The sequence below is a fragment of the Aythya marila genome (assembly GCF_965140915.1).
Source record: "Aythya marila genome assembly, chromosome: Z".
Lineage (NCBI taxonomy): Eukaryota > Metazoa > Chordata > Aves > Anseriformes > Anatidae > Aythya > Aythya marila.
In genome coordinates this window covers 75,424,299-75,449,300 of record NC_139080.1, presented here as the reverse complement: position 1 = coordinate 75,449,300, position 25,002 = coordinate 75,424,299, and the positions used below count along the sequence as shown (strand labels likewise).

The window sequence follows — 25,002 nt, the reverse complement described above, 5'->3', positions numbered from 1 at the left end:
CTCAGATACACTTCAGGATGAAACATGTGATATGCATCTGCCCTGACTGACTTTCAGAGCATCCTGCCTTTTCTTCTGATTATATGAATTTCAAGTGTGTGCTTTCCTGACTGATCCTAGGAGAATTTGTGGTGCCCAGGAGTTTCTTTGTATGGCTTTTCTGCCCCAGCATGGAAATGCGCTTTCAGCATTCTTCTTCACCTCGGTCTCCAAAGTGCGAAAGGCAGTTCAGATGTTTCCAACCCGGCATTTTTTGTAATAAGAAAATATTATTACATCAGGAGGAGTGTGCTTATAGTGGAACATGGTGCTTCTTTCAGTGCATTTGCTGTTGGCAAGCTCTCTCCTGTTTTCTCCTGTTCATTTTGATAGCTGAATCTTGTCTCAGAAGGCAGTCCAATTTCAGGAGGGTCCTGTATCCCCAGAATTCATCGTATGTGCCACAGTTTCACCTGCCTAGAAAGAAATTTGCATTAATTAATTAATTGAAGAATTAACTAAACGTTAACACCAGGTGTAGGATGTCATTCTGTAACCATATTTATACCCTTTTGCATACTGCCATCAATTGAAAGTAGCTTAATTTTATAGCAGACATCATTTACAAGTCTGTAATGACTAGGGCAAAAAGCCAGCATCTCGACACAAACTTATTGGTTAGGTGCTGTTGGAAAATTTTAAATAACTGCCTTTAAATTCCAGAAAATCACTGCAACTAGGGAATGCAAGTTTGTGTTTCCTTTGTACCTAGGGATTCTTTAATATTTCCTGATACGCTCTTACCCATTTGATAAGCAGCACAGTGCACACCTTGATCTGTTTATCTGGAGTCTTGCTGGATGGCATCATCCTGTGCTTGAGTGAGATATATGCTGAAGATTTAAGCTACAAATAGCAAACATCTTACTTACCTCTGCTCATCCCACACCTTTCATAGAAATGCAATATTATGGATTTCTGAAAGGTTGAGTGAAAGCAACATAAGCTGGATTTTTAGACCAGGAATAGCCTTCATCTTCCTCCTACGTGATATGCAGGTGTATTTCAAGGAAAATGCATTTTTTTGAATTCTGGACTCATGCGACTAGCCTCAGTCAGCCAGTCAGCATCACCTTGTTGCTGTGCAGGATTCCCACAGACCTCCCAACCCTGCCAGCACTGGTGATGGCAGGGGCCAGGGCTATGGGCTTTTGGGAGGAGGGAGATAGTGGGGGAAAAGCAATCTACAGCTTCTTTTCCCTGCCATATTGCAATGTTATTATTGCTCTTGTTGCTTAATAAAAAGAGCTACCCTATTAAGAAAACGAATCAATAGTAAGAGAACAAAATTTTGTGTGTTTTGATATTTGCCGATATTAGGCATAGAAGAAAGGACAGCAGAATAGTTTCATCAAAAGAAACAGTAAATAGGACTTGAACAATGCACGTTTTTATTAAGCGTGCAGCTATTTGACATACTGCATTGTTGATTCTTGGTCTGTAATCGTTTTGTCATGCCCAACTTACATTGGTAATTTGCCTGTGCTTCTTACTGCTCTCCCTCAGGTACGGGTGGCAGATAGCACTAAGTGCTGTGATTGCAGGCACGTGGTCTCCTCTTTCCAGACTGCTGGGATTTCTCCTTTGTAGTTTTCTCTGCATACATTTAGTTAAAGCTAAACTGCTCAAAGCTGAGCCATCCCTGCATCTGCAACAACCCCACAGATTCTCAGGTTATGCTTGGAGGAACTTGTTGTGAGTCTGTTTTATTTAACATATTCAGTGTTAAATGGGAGAGCCTCCTGATACCTGACTTCAAAATGCATCTTCTGAAACCCCAGGTAACCTGCAGGCAGCCTGAAGGGTTTTTACTCTGACTTCTACCTCTAGCTCCCTCTTAATTCAGTAGCTTTTCTGCAAACATTGAACAAGTTTTGGCTCTGCTGAAGAAACGATAACTCTTGTAACCCTGAACTGTCTTCTCTGCTTTGCCTGTGCCAGATGTGTAATGGCACCAGAGTTAAAATGCTCAGATTTAGACTAAATGAATGGAAATCAACAGGCATAACTGATATGCAAGGCTGGGAGTTACCTAAACATTTTGTTCTGTTTTAAAACAAACATTTTTCTGCTAGCTTTTTCAGTATTATAAGGATCTTTGTTTCCAGCCACCTTATCTAAACAAATCAAAATAAACTCTGTGCACACATTCCTTGCTACTACAATAAGTGGCCTGCTCTTAACTTTTTTCTTTTTTTTCCTTGTATTTTTCCACCTTTTATTTTTTGCTGGTTTGAGGAACAGCCTCAGCATGTAGGGTGATGGGTCATCTGAAGTGCTAACAATATTTAAAACCAGTCCTGGGGAAGTTTCTTCAAATCACTGTGTGTTCACAGAGAGACAAGAGCCTGCACAGCACATTTTCCATAGGGCAGCAGATGAAGAAATGCCCAGTTACCCCTTGGGTGTCCACCTGACACAGGGTAGCACGAAGCAGCTGAAGATGGTTTCAAAAGTATGGAGAAAAGAGCATGGATGAAGCCAACTTGAATTACTTCACCTTTATCACAAAGCAAAAACTGAGCTGCTTACTTACTTCTCCAGTGAGGGGTGCTGAGACAAGCTTGAGCCTTAAAAACCTCCGATAAGTGGAGGTGAGAGGTTTATGGTGACGTGGCTGTGGTATATGGCCGTAAGGATGGCACTGGGTGGGAGTGGTTGCACCAGTGTCACAACTTGGGTAGTTTTCACCTACCTCAGCACCCACAGCAAAAGTGTATAGATAAGCCAGCAATTTTGAGAGGAACTGAAAAGACAAGGGCGGAGATAAAGTCTTTCCCTCTCTATATGCCTTTCAGCAAATATAAGTAATGTATTGTTTCCAATTCCTTATTTGCTTGCAAAAGTGGACACAGATGAACAGCCAAATATTTACTGTAAATATATGAGAAGCACAACTCGGTAGGTGCAATGCTGTATGACCTTCTTAACTAGTTTTTTAAGATACCATCTTTTCATGAAACTTTACACTGTTGACTGATTGGCATTTATATCTCTGGCCTCAGTATTTTTGACAAGGTATTTTACATGTGCTGTGCTAGGAGTAGAAACCACAGCACGTGCTGCTTTCTCTCTGAATTGATAATGCCCCCAAGACCCAGTTTTTAGGGCAGTCAGTCGTGCATACATCTTTTAAGAAGTTTTACCTGTTCAGCATGGGAAATGAGAAGGAAGCACACATTTTTAGCCCTTGGAAATGAGTTTCAATCCAAGTAACATCAGGAGAGAGCCTCCAGGTATTCCTTGGGTTGGTTTGAGCACAAATTCATTTTTTTTTCCCCATAGTAAAAATGTTTTGGATACGCAAGTCCTACTCATACTATACAGTGTGGCTGCCAGCAGGAGTGTATGCTCACACGAGTGTGAGTATGCAGCAGAGATTTCTTTCAGAAGATGCTTGAGCCTTCCTCCATCAGAAGAAGACGGGTTCCCAAAAGCAAGCAAGGACAAAGCCTGGTGCTGGTTTCTCCACCTGTGGAGCTGGGCAGCAGCAAGGCACCCCCTCAGCTCAGGACGCGCAGAGCACGCCAAGCACTGGTGAAAAGCAAGAGCCCCACATGCTCCTATCAGGGCATGGCAGCTTCCTCTCAGAAGTTTATCTTGGTGGCCATTCTTGGATAATTCATTCTGAGCAGCTATTCAGCTGTCCCCGCTGCTGCATTTGTCTGAAGTATGGGTGCCTATGGAGGGGGCTGTGCTGGGAAGGAGAGTTTCAGAAAGCGAGCGAGCTGTCCTTGCTGCCTGTCCTCAGAAATTGGTTTTATTTCTGCCTGATTCTGGTTTTCTTTGTAAGAAGAACAGCAGGCCTGGTTACAGCACCAGGGGAAATTAAACTGACAGAGCCAATTTGTTCTCATAAAATAAATAGAAGTGGCCTTTGGGTTTAAAGCGTGTGATTTCCGCATCTGGAGGAGGAAGAACAATTAAGATTGCTCACCAGATTAAATTCTTTCTAATTGTCGGTTATAAACTTGCTACTGGAACATTAGGAAATATCCAAGAAAACTCCTTATTTTTTAGAAGTTTTTTTATATATTTATTACAAGAGACAAGAAAGTCTTCTGTCAGGTTGGCTTCCTTGGCTGCTGTAAGCAGGTACACTGCCAAAAACTGAAAATCAGCTCACGAGCAGGCCAGAATCAGGGGTGGATTGTCACCTGCACAGAAAGCTGTCTCCCCTTTCCTGATCTCTGCTTGCTGCACCCCGCCACACCTCGTGAGGTCATGTGGAGAAGTTGGACGTGCGAGTTAGATGCAGTGACATGTGTGCCCTTAATTTGGGTTCTTAGATCTGGCTCTAGGCACAAGCCCAGAAATGCACAAATCCAGAAGGCTGATTGGTGCTGGCGTTTGCCTCTCAGCCCCTACTCTGGGACTGGGAGGCAGAGGAGGGAGTAGTACCACACTGTTATTTAATGTGGTAGTCCTGAAGGATGGAGCAATTAGCTGAAAAAAACAAAGACCACAGAACCAGTCTGTGACAGGGCTGACATCAAACTAGAAAGCTTTTTCCATATTGCTTTTATCTCTGCTGTTTTACACTGGATTTCTTAGATTTCTCTGACCTTCACCACCCATTGTTTATTTCTCGGCCAGGTTGGTGAGGTAGATTTGTGGAGGAGTTGTTAAAAGTGTGAAGGAGATCCTTAGGACATTAAGCAATTGCTGTCAGCTGCATGCTCAAGCACCACTGCTGGTTCCCACAACTCACGATGTGGGGCACTTTCCCTTTTACAGTCCCAGCTAAATTTGGCTCGGGCAGATCTGTGGAGATAATAAAGTCCGAAGATAATGAGCTGAATCGGTGACTCTGGTCCCTTAAGACCTTCCTTCGTGTGCAGGCCAATTTGCAGAGTTACAGAGGAGAGAGATAACACTTGGTCTAAAGGGATTCGTGTTGTGAAAAGATGGTTAGTACAGAGTGAGGAAAGTGAACACTTTTATTATTTGTTTTTTCATCCACTACTGCATATCTTGAATTCAGTTGCTAATGCTTAATCATGAGGTATAACACAGTAAACCCCTGTTTCTGCCACATTTTATAAAAATTCAGTGACTGCTTTGTTTAGCCATAACCACAATTTGCAACTGGCAGCTAAAACCTGAGGTAACTTCTTCCAGACACAGCTGTGGCATGTGCTGTGCCCCACAAACAGCACTTCATCACATACCTTCACCAGTGAGAGCTGTTTTGAGCTAAAGAAAACCGTAAGAAGTTCTGAGGTCCATGCAGTAACCCTGGTGCCACCTGCATCCTTGTCTTTGGTTGAACTCCTGCTGAGGCCTTTTTGTTGCCTGTACAGGTGTCCCCTGGCACAGACAGGCAGTCATGCAGCCAGTGCTTTTCCAGCTTCTTTTAGCCCTTCTTATTGAAAAGTTTAATTCAGCACTGAAACTAGACATGAGCTGCCATTCTGAGAGACACATTTGACTTCAGACTGGAGCATCCTCAGATCTCTAGCCAAAAATAGGAGCTGCCTACCTCACACTAGCTTTATATATAAACAGATACAGATACAGGTACAGCTTTAATATGCACTTGCTGCAAATTTGGGAGATTTAGAGGCCTGAAACAGGTAAATCACTTTGATATATATATATATTTTTTAGTAGTAGTACAGTAATTCATAGGATCTTTTAACTTTTGGCTAGTTTAATACATATTCAACATTAATTATTCTAAATCTATGCTAATGAATGAGAAATACTTCATAAGACACAATCACTTTTAGCCACCCTTCCTGCACAGTTATGCAGGAGTGTCCTAATAAGAGAGATTTCACTGGAATAGAAATTGATCGTACTAAAAGAAAAGCAACACACAACACGTTTTGTAGCACAGGCTTGAAGACTATTGTTTGCACCCAGGTGGCGTTGCAGTGTGACGATAAGATCCCAGTGTGCTGCTCCTTTTTTTGCAGGTGCTGGGGCCAGCCTCACTCTGTCATTTGTAATCTTGATGACTCCAGAAGACAATATGTGCTGATTGTTCATGAATGCTCATACAGTTTTTGTTGCCTTTCAGTCTACATTCACTTTCTTCCTTTTGGTACAGAGATGTAAAGGAACCAGGGATGCACAGTGCATAACTGTTTAGGAAGGGTGGCTAAAAACAAAGATGTGTCAAGACTCTTTGCACATCAAGTTAGGAGGGATCACTTTAAAGTGTTCTTGGACCACTTTGAGATACACTTCTGGTATTTTTATTTATTTCCTGACCATTCAGCCATTTCAAGATTCTGTTCAGGCTTTTCACTGCAACCAAGAGAAGTATTTTTTAGAAGAAACTTCAGGTTTTAATGGAGGGGACTAGAGCTTTAAGGAAATAAAACCTCCAAAACACAACTTATTTAAAGTCTGCAGGAGAGGTGGGTATGAATTCTAGAGGGCGAAAAAAAAGGGTTGGTTGTTTATTTGCTTTGAGGCCAGTTGTAGCAGAAAGAGTTGGACAGGGTGCATCTGCTGCCTTAGCTACTAAGCTACTTCATTATCAATAACCCACTTCATTTTTGCATCATAATAGTATAGTCAGGTAATGTTATTCTTGTTTTCCAAAACTAACTGGAATGAGAAGCAGGTGCTTTAAAAAAAAAAAAAAAAATCAATTTCCAAGCACAGCTCTTGTAGATTTCAATGAAAACTGAGCATCCACTTGTCCAGTGGGCAGTTCCTGTGAGCCTGTAGCAAACAAGTGACTTGAGCACCATCTCCTGCACACCTGAAACTGAACTACCAGTTACAGCCCTGGCCTCCACTGGCCTCCAGGGCATCCGGGGCTTTAGCTGGTCTGTGGCATGAAGAGCACATAAGATAAGCACTCCGTGATCTTCTGTTCCTTCAGTGACTACAGGTGGAGCAGGGTTACTTGAACTTTGTACTTAATCAATAAGGAGATGTAGAAAATGCATTAAGAATCCATTTAGTTTAACACAATATTGAATTTCTCTCTGAGGTATCTGTCCCTCCTCATTCTCTAGAATTCTTGGATAGTCTGTATGGAAATTAGGCCGTATTTCTTTTCTCTTTAAGACTCCACTATAGCCACTCTTAGTTTTGTTTTGTGACAAGCATGTTGAGTGAAAATGGGCCTTTTCTTTCTTTTTCTGTGAGTACCTTATTTCCCTTCTGTTCTCATCGATTTATTCAACAGCTGACAAGAAGTATCTTACCTACCCATTTTAAAACTGTTGAGATTTGCCTCACTTAGCGTGGCTCAGGGAGGTGGCCAGGAGTCAGGTGAAGTGAGCTACCACCACCTTCAAGGGTTCATGTACAAAAAACAGCAGTGCTGTTGGGTTTGATCACTGTTCGTAGAGGATGCCTGTGCCCTCCCTCTGCTGATGCCCCAGGTCAGATGTGACCAGTAGCTGTGCTTACATCCAGCACAACCTCCAGCTTGTTTTCAGCTGCTGTGGCACCACCAGCACCAAAACCCCGGCTGGCCAAATATTCTCCAACTACACAGAAGCATGCAAGATGCATCAGTATGTTTCTTCAAACCTGCCCAGATTTAAATGCATGCTTAGATTTTTCTTCTAAACAAAGCAGCAAAGCAACAGGCAGAAGAACAGAAGCAGCCGGAATCATCATCATCTATAGTAAAATATGTAAAGTCACCCTAAATTCAGGCCACCTAAACCCAAGGTCTCAGAGAGTGCATGGTCATCACAGCTCAGCTTTTTAGTGTTAGCTATCAAACCTCCAGGAAAGCTAATCCAGGGGTACCCAAATGTCATAGCCCACAGGCAGTGGCAGTGAACAAGTATGGTGCTGTAGGAAACACTGTGTGTGTTTTTTTCCCAGCCACCCTCCCTTCTGATTTTTTTTTTAATGTTCCCTATCTTCTCATGTTTTACATGTGACTGACACATTTCCTGCAAGCGCAGAGACCATGCCCTGGTCTGGGTCTCCTGAAGCAGGAGGTTACCCAACATGCCCTAAGCATTTCAGCTCGTGTTCGAGCCCCTCCCATGGAAAGAGCAGTCTATCCTTTCCTTTTTCCTCACAGGTAAAAACAGCTGCTAATTGCTGCATGGAGCTCATGTCTTGCACAGCAGCCGTTCGTGTAATTGCTCCTTTCCAGTACACAGCCAGCCACACACTGTGTTGGCGATTGTGCCTCTCCCCCCTGCAAAATAAAATAAAGAAAAAAAATAATAAAAATGTATATAAATCCCTGCTTGTGCTAGCTAGAAGCAGGTCCCTGGTTCTGCTGCTGCTGCCAGCTGAGTGAAGTCTCCTCTTCCCGAGCAGCCGGAACGGGCGTTTTCCTCCCAATACAGCCTCTTTGTGTGAATGGGCTGAGGGTGTGGGCTGCCTGGTTTTCTGAAGCCAGCCCTCCCTCAGCTTATAGCGTCACAGCCCTGAAACCAGCCCGCTGGAGAAGGAATTTGACCTAATGAGCCAAAAATAGTGGAGGCTCCTGTGGAAAACGGCATTTTTTGGTTTTGCTTCAGAGTTTGCAGGAACAGAAAGGGAGAGAGAAGGGGTAAGCTAAGATTTCTGACCTGTGGCTTGTGTCTTCATTGCACCTTTATCATTTCAGAGAGGGAGGCATGTTTGAAATCAGTCACTTTTTCCTGTGATCGCTGTGGAATTCACTGCTCTGTGGCCGGTCTGCTCATTGTAACACTAGGCAGAGCTTTCTGAAGTTTGCAACTTTCTATTTATGCTCAATACTGTAGAATATTGTTTCTGGAGGTTAAAAATGCTGTTTTATACATTTTGTGTGCATGTGATAACCAGAAAAACCATCCCCACGTTCAGAGTCGGTGTTCTTTAGGCAGTGCCAGCAAAATCTTTCAGCTGAATCCTTTGGTTGTTCCAGGGGTGTGCTGCTCACTGCTCAGGTGTGTTATCCTCCTTACCAGTGCAAAATGAACTTCAAGATGATAAGGGTGTCTGTTCAGCCTCAACATCTGGTTGTTCAGCACTGGAGGAAGTAAAGCACGGTGCCGCGAGCAGCCACTTGGCTTCTGCAATGCTTGGTGCAGGCTGTGGCACTCAGGTGGTGCCTCTGTGCCTGCTCCCTGACAGCACAGTCTTAAGCTTCCACGCAAGAAAGGAGAAGGGGTATTTTAGGGTAAAAGCCAAGGCGGCTTGATCCTTTTTTCTGGAATGTGCTTTTGGTTTTACATACAATGAATCCGTAGCCAAGTCTCATGCAGTCTCTTCAGATAGTGAAAGCAGACGTGGTTTGTACAGCAGCCTAACAAACAACGCTCCTTTGGGCTGATCTGGTTAAACCATTTTTGTCTGGCTGCCCTCTCCTCTAACACAGCCTGACTGAGAGCATGTCATACATCCATACAGAAACGTGAGGTGCTGCTTGCAGCTCAAGGGGGAGCCTTTCCACGTCTGTTTGAAAGACCTCCAAGCAAGCATTTCCTACCAGATAGCAAACTGCCTGAGAAGTGCAGATGACAGCAACCCTTTATATAACAGCTCCCTTGACAACAGTGATCCTGCCAAACATTAAATAAATAAACCAACATTTACTTAACTTTTCTGCAATTAAGGAAAAAGGAAACCCACAGCCAAGGGGCTGGAGCAATCAGACTTCTCAAGCAGCAGTTCGAGCAGGAATAGCCCGTCCCATTTGCACCATTTTACCCCACCATTATCTTGATTCTCCACTTGCTGAAAGGGCAAGTGATGAATGTCTTAATCAAATAATGTCCTAATGTAGTCCAGATGTGCTGTAGGTCACTTAATCGGTGGCTTTTCAACAGGAAAAGAAGGAATAATGAGTCTTTGGTTGGAAGAGGGGAGGGGAGCAGGGGCGGAGGGATGGGATGTAGTAGGTGCTGAAAGGGAATGTCTTATTCTCTGGGATTTCTTAACTGTCTTTTTCCCAAATAAGGAATGTGAAAAAAAATCCAATCCCAGACTTGCTTTCACTGAAATATTCACCTGCAGGTGATAGTGAGATGACTATAGTGCTTCATTTGTGTTATGAACAAAGTTCAGATGCAGTTGCTAACTGCTCACAACCCCTAGATCACATAAGAGGTCATATATTTAGCCTGGGGACAGCAATGGCATGTAGAGAATTTACCAACATCCTCCTTCCTAGAAACTGTAGACATATGGTTTCTTACTAGTGAAACTGTTCTCTAGAACTCATGAAGTCTGGCTTCTTTTTCTTTTAAGTTTTACTAAGTTACTGGCACTTGCTGAAATGGTGGGTTAAACTCCCCTAATGATCTTGGCTGCATTGGATCTATCATTTACTGATAGCTATTTTTGTTTTGTGGGTGTGTTTTGGAGTGGGTATTTTTATCCACGTGCCATCCAGAAAGTTAGATTACATACATGCCCCTAAAGAAAGAGCCCTATGGATTGCACTCCATTAGAGTGAGAAGGTTTCATCTCCTGAGAAAAATCTCTAGCTAGCAGCCCAAGTGCTGCCGTCATCGTGTAATGTTTCTGGTAAGGGAGAATGGAGTGAAAGGACTGCAGTGTGGTAATTACCTGAAGGACTCTGGAGTATTGTGGTACGTTTGAGAGTGTGTCTGAGGGGAGGTGGCATGCCTGGCTCTTGGTGGAAGTGGCTTCTCTCCCCACTCGTTTGTGCAGCACAGCTATTGGCAGGGACTTCGGTTACATCCTTGGATCACCATCTTCTTTGTTGCCCCTCCACTTATGTAATTCAAATGTTTTTTGAGCTAGAGCTAGATTAGATTTCCCTCTTCCTTAATATCCTCTTGATTTGCCTTTGGTAATTTGTCAGTGATCTGCTTTTGGCTGAGTCTAGAGGTAACAGCCTAAAGTAAAGTAGATTTTGCATAGAGCTAAATATAAATTTGGATCATTTTAAGCTGCTAAGTGCACTGAGAATTCTTTGTAGAGAGTTTCAGAGGGGAGTAACCCCATTTCCTTCAAAAAAAAAAACATGGAGAAGACAATCTGTGGACCACACAAGCCTGTTGGCTGGTCCAGCTCTGATACCCTAGCCCTCATAAGGCTTGCTGACTGCAGTGAAATAACCTTTGTCCTGCTGTTTGTGCTCCAGGGGGACCAGGCTACCAACGCATGAGAGGTGCTGCACGATGCACTTACTTTGGCACACCTTTGTTTAAGCAGATTTTCCTGTGATGGGTCTTAACCTAATGGAGGAGAGCATCTGTAACAAGTCCTACTGATAGAGCCAAAGCATCAGTAATAATTCTTAACTTTCTGCAGCTCCCAAAGAGAAATAGATGTTTAGCCTTCTTTGCCCACATTTCTGAGCATGATTTGTTCCCTGAGCCCTCTCTGCATCCTGACTCCTAACTGTCAGACTCCAGCCAATCTTGAACAGTCCTGCCCTTTACAAGTGCAACAAGAATTAGCTGGGCTTTAGGAAATAGTTAAAGGTATTAGAGTGTCCAGCAGGTAGCATTTATGACGCAGACAGATGAAAGAAAGTGAAAAAAAAAAAAAAGTAACTTAAGCTTTGGTTCCAGTGGTTTGTAGGTACTTGCTTCAATTAAGGCATTCAGGTCCTACTATATTGCCCTTGAAAGTAAACGGTGAAAGCACTCCAGCATAGAGAGATCGTGTATCTTTGTTCAGAAAATGCAGTTTAGGCCATTTATGAAAGGTTTGCAGAACAGCATCAGCCAGTGAAAGAATCTGTATCATCAGAAGACTTCAATTTAATACTAATACATGTCAGAAAGCCTCCCTGTGAGCATAGAGCAGGTTATCTTTGTTCCTGTATGTGTTAAAATGGTTTTCCCAGCAGCATCAGATCTGCTTGGAGAACTAGTGAACTGTGTGGCCTTTTGTCTCTGTTTGCTGCCTTCCTCCTGTCTCTGCCTAATCCAAATTCCTTCCTGAGGAGCTCTCTTTCTCATGTACCAAACATGATTAATATGTCAGTATTTTTCTCCAGATATTGCACTTACGGGGATGGTTGTGGCTCCATCCTTTAGATGGAACAGGAACCCTCCACCCCCTGATGAAAAGACTAAGGAATTTTGGAAATCCCCTTTTGTCATTGTTTTATGTGCAAGTGACCGTAAAGGTCACCCTTTCCTTACGCTGACATTGTCTGGATAGGCTAGAGAGTATTAAAAGCAAGGCTTAGTTTAGTGTCCTTTCCACTCCCTGCTGGGATTAGATCATGCTTTACCAGAGCAATTGTTCCATCCCTGATGTGTGTTAGAAAGATTTCAGCTGCAGAATTTCATGAAGCTGTGATTTTTTGTGCATACATTCAGAAGATGTATTCTGTGCAATTCAGTGTCTATGTTGGGCACTCTGTTAAGCAAAATACTTTCCCATCCTTTTTCAATTGTCTTTTTTTTTTTTCCCCTCTTTCCTTTGAAATGAAACCAGAGGCTGGGCATGAAAGAGTACTCCTGACAACAGAGCCATGAGCTCGAAGCTCAGGCCGGTGAGCAGTGAGGGCAGCCTGGCCAAGCACACTCTGGAAGTGTAACAGCTCTTAGTCAAAGACCTCAGCTGTGAAGAAGAAATCCTCCTTTTATTCCTTAGAGACTGTATCATACCTTGTACTCCCTGACATGCAGCAGACAGTTTTCTGATTGTGTAATGCTGTTTGTGTGCTAGTTGCATGCGGCGCTCTTCATTTCCTCCACCACAGTGTTGTACTTCCCTAGGCAGCAATGGAGACTCTGCAAATCAAACACCCCAGCTGTTGGAACCTTTCATTCTTGTTTGAACAAAGACAAATTTTACAGAAAGCCAGGGAAAAGTAAGCCTTATGAAAAACATGGAACCAAGTTAGAAAGTAATAGCAATATACAGCATCGTGGCTGATTGCTATGTTAATATGTAATGACCTAGAGTCTGGCGCTGATGCACATGCTGCTCTAATTCAGGTGTGCTTTTAGGCTGACCTACATTACAAAAAGCCAGAGTGGTGCAAAGAACAAGAGAATGGTCTTCTGAATACAGTTCTTGTACCTGAAACCTAATTATCACCCATCTGTTAGTCTCCTGGGCACTGGGAGCTCCTCATCCTTCCAGTGTGTGAAACTCCAGCTCGTCAGGGCATTCTGTGCTCTGGATTGTGGTAGAAAATGGGGTGATAGAGTGTGGCAGCACCAAACGATGCTGCTAATTCTGATTGAAAGTTTAATCACAGCTTTCTGCAATTTCAGATTTGCGTCTTGGTCACTTTACAACTGAACAGGGCTTTCATAGTGAGGCTAACCAGCCACACACACTGTAGCATCCAAGGCTGCACAGCTTGGGTATTTTACCTAGTGCCAGCTATTTAACCATCATTCTTTAATGACCTCCATGATGTTTATTTTTTACTGGAGATAATATTCCTGTGAATTCAGCAGCTAACAGCCTTTTGTCCCTAAATATTAATTTCCATATAAATCACTTTGTCCTGCAGGTGCTTCATGCAGTTACAATTCTTTGCAGGAATGAAAATGTTTAACAAAATGTAATGGGGTTTTTGATTTCATTTTGTTTGCTTGTTTTCCAACAGCTGAACAAGCATTTAATTTCAGAATGGAGGATATCTGTTTTTCTTGATTCAGTAGCAATAATTGAAATCCAGTCAGTAAGACTGCAAATTCTTCACAGAGAGACTGGATCTGTATTTTCAAGAAATAAGAGAAAATAATTGGCTTAAAGGATCGGGTGGCTTCTTACCTGGTGAAAACTGCTTCCAATTTACATATCTTGGAGTTAAAGGGAGGTAATAAGGGTTATTCCAAAACTGGTTTCTTTTCCTGGCTTGCCCAGGAAAAGCATCAGCAGTTTTTTCATTGAGGGCACAGAAAATATTGGAGCTCTAGAGACATTCATTACTTGTTCATCATTAAAATATCCTACCATGTCTCATATGCTCATCATTAAAGTATTCATATTTCTTTTTTTTTTTTTTTGAGACACTTTTCTCCATCCTTAATTTATTACACCAGCAAAAGAAAATTCGACTTTGATTTAAGAGTCCTATTGTGCATCGCACTGAAGTCTATGGCTCAGCTGGAATGAAGAAGAATATTGCAAAGCTTTTCACGTGCTTTCTTAGCAAATGCAATCACAACTCCTTCTCTAAAACAGAGCAAAAAAAAAATAACATACAGAAAAACACTCAGAAAATTCACACAGCAAGCTCTCTAAGTAGTAACTTGTTTGGGAGCTGTATCTCCACATCCTTTATTGCTCTCTGTATTCCAGAAGAACCCCCCACAGCTTTTTAGAGGAAATTAGTGTGAAGTTGCATTGATTGTAGGCTGTGCTCTGTGGTTTCTGAAGTGCTCAGAAGATGAACCAGCTTTCATAAAGAAAATTTGCCCATTGTACTGCCTGGCTACCTCAGTCAAGTCTCTGAAGAGCATAGCCAGCTGCTCACAAAGCACATCATTTTTGACACTGAACACTAATGAATTTTAGTCATCAGAAATGGTTTGCCTTCCTGTATTGAGGACACCCTGTACCGCTCTATGAGAAGAACAGGCCAGGTTTTGCTTTTGTGCGCAAGTGAAATTATGAATCCAACTATTCAAGGTAGTGCCAGCATGTGTCTGACAAGTTCTGAATTCAACAACATTTGGCAGAAGGATTTGGGGATTTTTTTTCCTGATACTTGAATTTTATCCAATTTCATTTAGTGAAAAAGCATAATTTGCTTGGGATAATGTTTTCCATGGTATTTTCAAAACCTTGAGGAGTAAGTATAAAAATATCATATGGAAAAATGGGATATTTTCACACAAAAACAAGAAGACAACAATTTTTATGTGTTTGTTTGTTTTTCTAATGTAAAGACACAGTTCTTCTAGGCAGTGTGAGTGGCAATCCCCATTCCTCTCCTTGAGTCTGCTATCATCAGCTGCATCCCTTTAAGTGTTGGGCCTGCCTCTTGAGAAGCGCTCTGCTACTTGCAGAGTGATGTCTGCAACTCCTGCAGTCCTGTCCCTGCAGCAACGAGGGGTGACCATGTTTTAGGTGCTAGAGCAAGTGGCAGCCACCCCCTGAGACGCTGTGGGATGCATGGAGAGGGCACATCAGTCGGCGAGAGGCAGGAGCCATCACAACGCTTTGGGCTGTGATTCCCATCTAGAAAAGGGTGGGATGGGGGCACCTTTCTCAGCACCCATTTGCATGGTAGTGAACAAGCGGTGAAGTACCAGCACCTTGACTCCACCACTACAGTTATATGATGTTGCTTTTGCTTCTCTTCCCCATTAAGAACTGCAAAGCTCTCGTGTCATACCGTTCTTGCACAGATAACAACAAAGTACTTGCTGCTGTCAGGGAGAGTTGGTCAGACCCTGTCTTGGCTGGGAGGTTTCTTGAAGCACAGGGTGACTGGGAGCACTGAGGTGCAGACATCTTCTTCATCTTCTCAGTGCCTGGGACTGGGTCCATCTGCAGTGCAGATGGTGGACAGTTCTTCAAAAGGATGAGCTGAATGGAAACAGACACTCTCTTGAAGTTTTGCCAGAGTCGACCCTCTAGCAAATCCCATCATCTGATTCCTTCTCCCTTGCAAAGAGAGATCAGAACAGCAGGCCAAGACAGTAGAAGAGGATTCACATTAGCAGGGAGGTGTGAATTAGCAACTCGACCATATGCAGATGTATTTCTGAGTTATGCTTCCCTACTAAAACTCCTAAAGACACGGTGAGCCCAAGGGTTATCTCCCAGAACTGAATAGAAAGGGCTGAGCAAAGCACCAGTGCAGTGATCAGACAATGGGAGGAGAAGCAGAGGCAGAACAGGACCTCTCCAAAGGAATATGAAACCTGAAGAAATGGGAAGTCCCCAATGCTAAAGCTGCCAGGAGACCAGCAGTATCAAAAGCAGTTGTGAAAACTTGGCTGCAGTGACTGGTAGAAGCCCACAAAGAGGAGTCTGTGTTTTAGATTTTTTAATCTATGAAATGTTTTTAATTTAATCTTTAGTCTTTTCCTTTTTTTTTTTTTTTTGCCATGATGTTGCTTGGGAAGAATGTGGACGTGGCTCAGAAGGACTGCCTCCCACTTGGTATCACATGCATTTTCTCTTGGATCAAACAAAGGAAGGCACTGGCAGTACATTTGCTGGGTCTTGCTACTAGTCCACCCACAATTTTTTCCTCCTAAAAGAGCTAAATGCCCAAACACTTACACTTTTGTAGATGAAGAATTCAGCCAAGAAGGAAGTATGCTAATAATTCCCTAAGCTGCTAATAGCTGCAGTTTACTAAAGTGCAGCAGCATTGTACAAATGGCACTAATTACCCTGTTGCATCTTGACTTAAACAGAGGAAAATCAAAGCATATTCAGAGAGGGTGTAAATATAACAGTAACTTCTGAAAAAACAGGGGCTAGATGAGCAGTCTATGGGAATCGCTGCGAAGGCGGTGTTGCTGGCTGCAGCACGGCTGAATGCTGGCCTTTCCCCACTGACAGGCCCTCCATCTGCAATGGTGTGGGCTTCAAGACGCCTCCTCCCCTTGGGCAGCAGATACAAAGGTGGTGGTGTGGGGCAGCAGCAGCCCCCTGTCAGGCTCTCCTCCTTGTGCCAAACAGCCCCAGGGGGGCTGCAGCCTCCCAGCTTTCTCCCACCACCATTCTCTCACCCCAATATGCGCCACTTTCCCGTTGGCTCTCCTGACCAGGCTCAGTCTGGAAAATTGCATTTTGTCATCTGCGTCCATCCTTATGATCTTCCCAGCTGCTGCTGCTTCTTCATCTTCTTTGACGGTGGATTGACTTCTGCTTCTCACAGGTGTGTCTGGAGCATCCCCTCCTTGTCGTGACCTCCTGAAAGTGCCCCCAGATTTTGCAAGAAAGTGTGGAGGGAAAACTGGGGCCTTTTTTTAATTATACTTTTTTCCTTCCTCCACTATTCTTCCCTGGTTTGCTCCCCTGCTGAGAGCCCTTCCCTGCTCACAGTTATTAATCCCTGTCAAAGAAAGTCTCCTTCCCATGAGTAGCAATGCTTCCTCATATGTTTTACTGCATAATTGTCTGGCTTACTGGATAATTACATGTGCCACGCTAATTGCACAGACACATGCACTTTCAGAATGACATACTGTCATAATTGCATGCCCTGATTAGACAGTTGCGTCTATATGCCTTAATTGTGAGCTATGGATTGCAGTTATGATGAGAGGACGAGCTCTTACTCATTATGAAAGCAGCTGATAAAATACTCTGCCTTTGGTTCGGTTCCCTAAAGGTAGCGTGAATACCCACAAATGATGAGACCTGAAAGGGTTCGTACATCAGTCAGTGAGTAGGCATGCATTAGTGCCTGGGGTCTCCGGGGCATCTCCAGGAGTTTGCCTAGCTCCACAGTGAGCAGGTACCAGAAGCAGAGTGTCCAGCTCTGCCTGGGCTCTGCAGGAGCTGTGTTTCATTGCAGAGCGTCTCTATCTCATTTCCTGCCTGCACTGAAGATGTGCAATTGTAGCCACAGAGGGCATGCAGTTGCCAGCGTCACAAGTGGCTTTGATCCATCTGATTAGAAGCAAACGTTAGCAGGAGCCACGATGGTATACTCATTGCTGGTGTGAAGGGGGACAGCCAGCAGCCCTGCACCGAAGCTTACATCCCTTGGTGCATGCCACTCCTGGTGGCATATCCTCTGTTTGGCACCAGAGTCAGACAGGGGAGACTTAAACCCCAAAATCAGAAAGGAATTGCAGTCTTAGTCCTGTCACTTAGGCGCCTGTTGTGTCATGACATTTTGTGCCAGGAGCTCCACAAGCAAATCAAGAGCAATTCTTGTGTTTTCAGGTTAAAAGAAAGTTTATTCTTTCATTCCTGCTGGTTGTTCTGTATCTGCTTGCAGAAAATCTGATTACTTGAATGTATCCTTATTAGGACTGAATAAAAAACTGACCCTGGTTAGATATATAAATGGTAAAAAATGCAGTAAGTTTGAAGAAGGGCACTGGTAGAAACTTTAGCTGGAGAATCTGTAGGTTCAACAGAAAGTGCAATGAAAGTAGAAGCAGTTATGTATGCCACGTAAAATGTGTAGACAAAAGCAAGTTGTTTGTTTGTTTGTTTGTTTGTTTTCCCAATGTGTAAGCACAATTAAGAAGAAGATGTCTAATGGTTGAAGCCAGCATTATCTTCAACTGTGTACAATTGCATAATTAGACAGAAAATTCTTTCAAAGTGCTTTTGGAAGGAGAGCTCTTCTTTCTGCCTGGCTGAAATTCCTCAAGGTGTGCCAAGTGTGTTTTACTGCCCATAAAAACCCAGAGGGAATGTGATTGTTCAGGTGGCTGGTAAGAGCCATTGTGCTCCTGATTGTTTTCTGCTTCAGTGTGTACTAATAGCAAGGGCAGGGGTGACCAGCAGACAAGAGTGCCCTTGTTGGGGAGCTGCTGTGTTCAGGGGGCTTGATCGGTGCTGTTTGCTTCCCAAACCCATGCCTCGGCAGTGCTACTACATAAACACACATGTGAAAAAGGAGCCAGAGACCTCAGATACCAAGCTTCTGTTTTAAAGCTTTGGACGAAGTTAATAATGTGCCGTGTTCGGTTGTTTTCAGATCATGCTGCGTTCTGACACAAAGTTACTAACTTCTCCCAGAAGAACAATGTTGGAAATGACCTTTTATTTTCTTTTGGCATTTTCTTTGTCTGCTTTTCAGCAGTAAAGAATTATTGAGTAATTCATTGACGTGTTAACACATCAGAATTAATCATAATAAAGCAGAATTCTTTCAGTCTTTGTTCACTGGAAGCTTAGTGGGCTGCTTGATGGGTAAAATCTACCCATACCAGAACAGAAGTCGTGTTTCTTAAAACACCCTCCTTGAGAGCAGAGGCAAGACATCTTGGGGAAATGCGAGTCCAGTGTATCTATATTGCAGATCAAAGCCGTGGGAGGGAGCAGACCATGACTCTGGTCCCTGTTGTGCGTGCTACGGTGGTCTCCATGCCGTGGGAGTTGAGAACTCTTCCTGTCTCCCAGGTCCAGTTGCATGAGTGTTTCTGTGTGGGCTGGAGAAAGACCCCATTTTTTCCAGCACCATATAATTTTGCCCAGTGTTTGATGACCAGGATCAATCCACTGAGAAATGAACATCCCCTGGTGTTGTCCCGTCCTTTTTAGTGTGGGATGAGTGGCCCACTCTTTGTGCATGCTAGCATCTGTTTCTGAAAAACGGGGGCAGTGATACTTTTCATCTGTGGAAGCATTCTGAGATTTTCTTTAGGTGTGGAATGCATTTTTAAAATACCAGGGATGATGGGAGCTGTGTGCTGCCTGTGTAAACTTTTGAAGAATCTAAACCGTCAAGTCATTAGTAAATTCTAGATGCAAAGCTCATTTTTAGTGTCAGACCTGAACACAGACATGAAATGATGACCAAGTGAAGATGATAACCATGTGGGAGATACTTAAATGATAGATTGTTGTTGTTTTGGTCTTTTGTGCAGTTTATGGTAAGGTAACTTTGAGGTTTTTGTAAGTATTAATGATTTGCTTTGCCTTCTATTTCTCAGAAGGGCTGCCTTAATCTCAAGTTTAAAAAGCACTAGGATTTTCTTTCCAGATGGTGTTTACTCTGTGTAAAATAAAATGCTTCTTTTTTTGGACTTCATCATAGTTTTGTTCTCTTTTATTTTAGAAATCTTCCCGAAACCCGGAGGATGACATCAGGTTAAAAAAAAACAGAGACCAAAACTGTGCCAATTTCTTGGAGCCAGCTACTGTGCTTGCTGCAAAGGAAGAAAAAATGGAAATTGAAGTTCCAGTTTCTGAACATAAAAGCATCACCACAGTGGCTTCACCAAATCCTGTAGACAATCCAACCCACTTTTTTTCTCCTGCTGCCAGCCACAATGGACTTAAGGACAGGCATGAATCTCTGGACAGTGAAGTTGCTAAAGAGATCAGATATCTAGATGAGGTGCTGGAGGCAAACTGCTGTGATTCTGCCACAGATAATACCTTTAATGGGACATCCTCCCCTGAACCAAGTGCTGTGACCATTATGGATGGCTCAGGAGCATCTGTTAATGTCCCAAATGACTCAGTACCCAATGAAGGGGAAGGAAATGTAGCTGACAAGCAGGCGCCCTTGGTAGTTGAACCACATGAAGCTAGCGTAACAGATGAGAACCTGAACTCTAATGGACATTCGCTGAAGGAAGACATTAGGGAGAGCCTGAAGATGCCAGGAAGTCCCACATCTTCAAACAGTTCTAGAAGATCTTCTAAGGACGGAGAAGCAACTTTTACAACCCTTAAGAAAGAGGCTAAGTTTGAACTACGAGCTTTCCACGAAGACAAAAAACCCTCTAAGCTCTTTGAAGAGGAGGATGAGAAGGAAAAGTACAAGGTCCGCAAAGTGAGACCATCAGAAGAGATGATGGAACTTGAAAAGGAAAGAAGGGAACTCATTAAAAGCCAGGCTGTCAAGAAAAACCCCAACATTGCCGCCAAATGGTGGAATCCTCCCCAGGAGAAGACCCTGGAGGAGCAACTGGATGAAGAGCACCTGGAGTCCCACAAGAAGTACAAAGAGCGCAAGGAGAGACAACAGCAGCAAGGTGCAACACCACCATCCCCCAAACAGGTCAGCTGCTCCTTTGTGCCACCAGAGCCAGTGAATATCAAGAAAGAGGATATTGTCACAGAGCAAATTGATTTCTCAGCTGCCAGAAAGCAGTTCCAGCTGATGGAGCATTCAGGTCCTTCTCAGGGTCAGGTCCCACCAAGGCGGTCAGGAACACCCAAGATGTTCTCCATCAAACCCTTCTACAAAAGCCTCAATCCTTCACCTGTAGACAGGCCACTGTCCACTGTGACAAGACCCGTTTCTATGTACGGGCAAACAGGACAACTTGAGGGTAGTGATGTCACTGTTGTCAAAGCACAGAAGGTCTCCTGTGCTTCAGAGGATGACACAAATACTCAGAGTAACACTGCTGACCCCATGAGAGAGTCACCATGTAGTGATAGTACCAGAGCTGGACAGGCCTCAAAACTGTGGGCAGAGGATGGAGAGTTCATGAGTGCAAGAGCAGTCTTCACAGTGGTGAAGGATGACGGGCAGGGCGTGCTAGACCAGCTCCCAAAGTCAGCCAGCGCCTCTTCACCTCCAGAGGAGCTCGACTCTGGTTTGGATGACCTGTCTGTAAGGTCTCAGGATACCACCGTTTTGGAGACCCTTTCCAATGACTTCAGCATGGACAACATCAGTGACAGTGGTGCCTCCAACGAGACCATGAGCGCCCTGCAGGAAAGCTCTCTGGCTGATTTCTCCCTGCCACAGACCCCACAGGCCGACACTCCGGCAGAGTGCAGGGACGAAGGCATCTCCAAATCTTTCAGTGACCCGGGATGCGACTCGCTGTCCTCCACTTTGGCAGACTCCATGGTGATTGATGACCAGCTGGAGTACCACGCTGGCCTGCTTGTTCAAAATGCCATCCAACAAGCCATAGCTGAGCAAGCAGATAAGGCAAACTGTAAGGAAGAAAAGATCCCAGCAGAGCAGGAGATCTCTGTCAAAGAGCAGGCAGCTGCCACCAGGCTAGCTCCAGCCCCCAGGGAGCAGCAGAACCTGATGTTTGAGCCACCCCAGGTATCTTCACCTGTTCAAGAAAAAAGGGACACCATACCAAAGACCTCAAAAGAGGAAGACTCAGGACTCAGGGAAGGGAAGAGTTTGCAGCAGTCACCTGCGTACTCTGCCACCCAGCCATTCCTTGTGGAGGAAAACAGGCACGAAGTCAGCTACTTCAGCAAGTATTCAGAGGCAGCTGAGCTGAGGAGCACTGCCTCCATCCTTGCCACACAAGAGCCTGAAGTGACCGTGGGCCCTTTCAAGTTACGGTCGAGGAAGCAGCGGACTTTGTCAATGATAGAAGAAGAGATCAGAGCTGCCCAGCAGCGAGAAGAGGAGCTGAAGAGGCAGCGGCAAGGTCTGCAGGTGGCACCAAGCCCTGTTATGAAGAGTGCACCAGCCCTGCCCACCAGAACAGTGTCTTACAAAACTGCACCAGGTAAGCACCGAAAGCATCTGAGGGAAAACAAAACATGACAGTAAGTCAGTTCAGATTTGGTTTTAAGCCACTTTTGTTTGAATACAACATTTGCTTTGCAGGGGGTGGGAGGGTTGTCATGATTTCATCTGCCTGGAAACTGTGGTATTCAAGCCAGGAGGAGGACTTGTGACAACTCAGCTTTTTGTCTGTCTGTGAGGACTCCTAGTGCAGAAGTAACTTATGTACCTTACTGATCATTATTAGAAAATGATGCACAGTGTTCATCCCCTGCCATGTTGTAGCATGGCAAGTTTATTGCTGTGCTGCTCAAACCACCCAGAATGAAACGGGATCCTCATCAGGAAGGATTGCAGCATTTACTGCACCTATGTGGCTATTTGAAAGATGAGCATACAAGGCCTGTTTGAACAGACTTTCGGTTTTCTTGCAAGTCACTAAGAAAGTGCTAAGATTGTTGAGATTACAGATTTTGCATTGGGTTTCTTTTTGTGTGTTTTGCTGTCTATTGTCAGGTATTCCTTGGCTTTCGTAGAGAACGTTATATGGTTAAAAGATCTCCAGAGCTTTGCAGTGCCATACATTTCATTTGATGTCATTCATCACTGGATTAAACAGGTGTCACAAACAAAGTGTTTAATAAATTCAGTAGAAGTCCTCTTCTGCCTCATCAGCTTCTGGTTCCTTATGGTGGCTTGCATTCACAGCAGTTACAGTGTAAATCTCTCTCCCTTCCCCCTTTCAAAAATAAAAATTAAACACTCATGACTTCTTAATATATCATAAAAACTGAAAAAAAAAAAAAGAAAAAAAGAAAAAAAAAAAACAGAAACACATGCCAAGCTCATTTCTGTGTAGTGATTTTTATGAGTATAGATTTACATATGCTTTGCAAGCACTTAGAAGTTTTTATTAACCACGGTCATTGTGAAGAAGCATTAATTTTACCCAGAGTGCTTAAATTTCGTCCTTATTTCCATTAATCATTGACTGCCTCAGTAATGCTTCCAAAACTTGGGCAGGATGATTCTTTTCTTTTGAAAGCCACTGAAGACTTCAAAAAGGTCTGGATTGAGTCCATTACCCAATTTGAGTTTGAATTTGGGAGTGTTACGCAGCATATAAATAGCTAATACTTGTTTTTGTTTTTTCTGTGAAGATGATTTTAACCCGTTTCTTGCCAAAAAAAAAAAAACACAAACGTAGCAGATGTTGATAAATTCTTTGGAGTGATAAATTCTTTGGATTATTACTCCTGTAGAACAAATTTTTTTGATAAGGAGTCTCCAAAAATTGTGTGTTTTGAGCAATATCTGACAAGGTGTAAGAGACATGGCACCATGGTCCTCAGCTAGTAGAAGTCCTCGTTCTGTAAAGGTGTGCTCGTGACCACTTTGAAAAACAGCAGTTTTCTGTAGCTCAAGACAACTCAAAACAGCAGTTGTTCTGTAGCTCAAGTGCTTGAAATGAGGCCGATAATGGTTGGTTGCGTTTTCTTCACAAGTGATTTTGGAAGGGCTGCTGACACTAATGCTTGTTTTAACAGAGCATCTGGGAAAACAGTAGACTTCTGGTAGTTCTTATTTCTCTACACAACAAGGCATTTACTTTTTCTCTGATGTTAAAATGCTCTTTGTAAATTACATTTTAATGAGAATATAAACTTATATTTGTAATGAATCATTCCAGACAGTTTTCTTTAAATGTCCAACTGCCGTATGTTCAGGAAAGAAAATTGGGATGTATTTGCCAATGACTCAAATTACTGCAGTTTGCAGCTGGTGACAAGGCAAAGAAATAATTTCTAGGAAAAAGATAAATGTGTGCAATGATGTCATGGATCAAAAGAACAAAAAAGAGCGTTGTCTAAGACTTTCTTAAATCTTCAACTTCCACTGCTTTTTAAACAGTGGATGTGCCTCAGAAGAGCTCTCAGCTGCTGTAAACTAGCTCAACATCCTTGGCAATGCAGGGTGAGTACCTTCAGCTCACCTTGTCCTTGCTGTCCTGTTAGCCGGCTGTGTTGCAAGTAAAGCTTGCAGGTATCCTCGAAAATAATTAGAAGGAATACCACGGAAACCCATGGAAGATTGCAGCAACTTCTGTTTTAATATTTTACAGCACCTTTTCAGTATTTACAATAATAGCAGCAAAAGGAGATTCAGTAGAGGCAACAAAATCTGTTTGTAATACTTCACTCCTGACAGTTACAGAGGTGATTTACAGAACTGAAAAGTATGGTATAGATGGGTATAATGAGGAATATGCTCTAGAGAATGTATGATGCTGTAATCTGAACGTCTAGTTTGTTGTGGAAAAAAAAATAATAATTGAAGGAACGGAGGCACTTCTGTCTTCAAATTGCCTTTGCCAGAGAATTAGCATCTTCAGGGTGCCTTGGCAGAGAGAAACTAGGGAGTCAAGTCTAAACTTGTCAAATCTGTTATTAACCCTTGAGTGGGGAGGCGTAAACTCACCAGAAATCTTTTGAGGAGGTTTTCTAATCAACTAAGTTGATTAGAAATGACCTATCCCCCAGGTTGCTGTTTGGTGGGGCGTGGGTAGAGCAGCTTTGCTAGGACTTGTGGTGCTCCCTGGTTACTTACTGCTCCTTCCACTCTTCCCTGCCTGGAACTGCCACTGTGCAGCAAGAGAAACACAACCCAGCAAAAATTGACTGCAGTGAACTGAACTGCTATTTTGACTGAGTGTGGAAGATTAACACGATTCACGTGGGTGTTTGTGTGAAATAACTGCTAATTACTTTAGGTAGCAAACAGGCTGTTTTGCCACCCTGACATACAACTTCAGGGAAATGAGGGTGAGACCACACTTGGCATCTGACAGCCACTCAGCACAAGCCCACAGGGACCCCAGCAATAAACCTTTGTACTGATAACAAGTATCCTTTAAGGCTGTTTCAAAGCTGCCTTTTAACTCATCTCAGAGCACTGGAGCAAGACACAGAGCCGTTTAGCAGAATGATGTCTATGTGTAATGCGTACACAGGACAAGATCTTCTGCA

At 43.4% G+C, this 25,002-nt stretch overlaps 1 protein-coding gene across 9 annotated transcripts in view; it reads left to right on the top strand.

Moving 5' to 3' along the window:
- PALM2AKAP2 (PALM2 and AKAP2 fusion) overlaps positions 1-25,002 on the top strand; it is a 263,158-nt gene that overhangs the window by 222,452 nt on the left and 15,704 nt on the right. For all 9 annotated transcript variants that reach the window (XM_082783186.1, XM_082783187.1, XM_082783181.1 and 6 more), the window contains one exon: positions 19,595-21,977. In XM_082783186.1, coding sequence (XP_082639312.1) covers positions 19,595-21,977 — 2,383 coding nt within the window. The remainder of the gene's footprint in view (positions 1-19,594; positions 21,978-25,002) is intronic.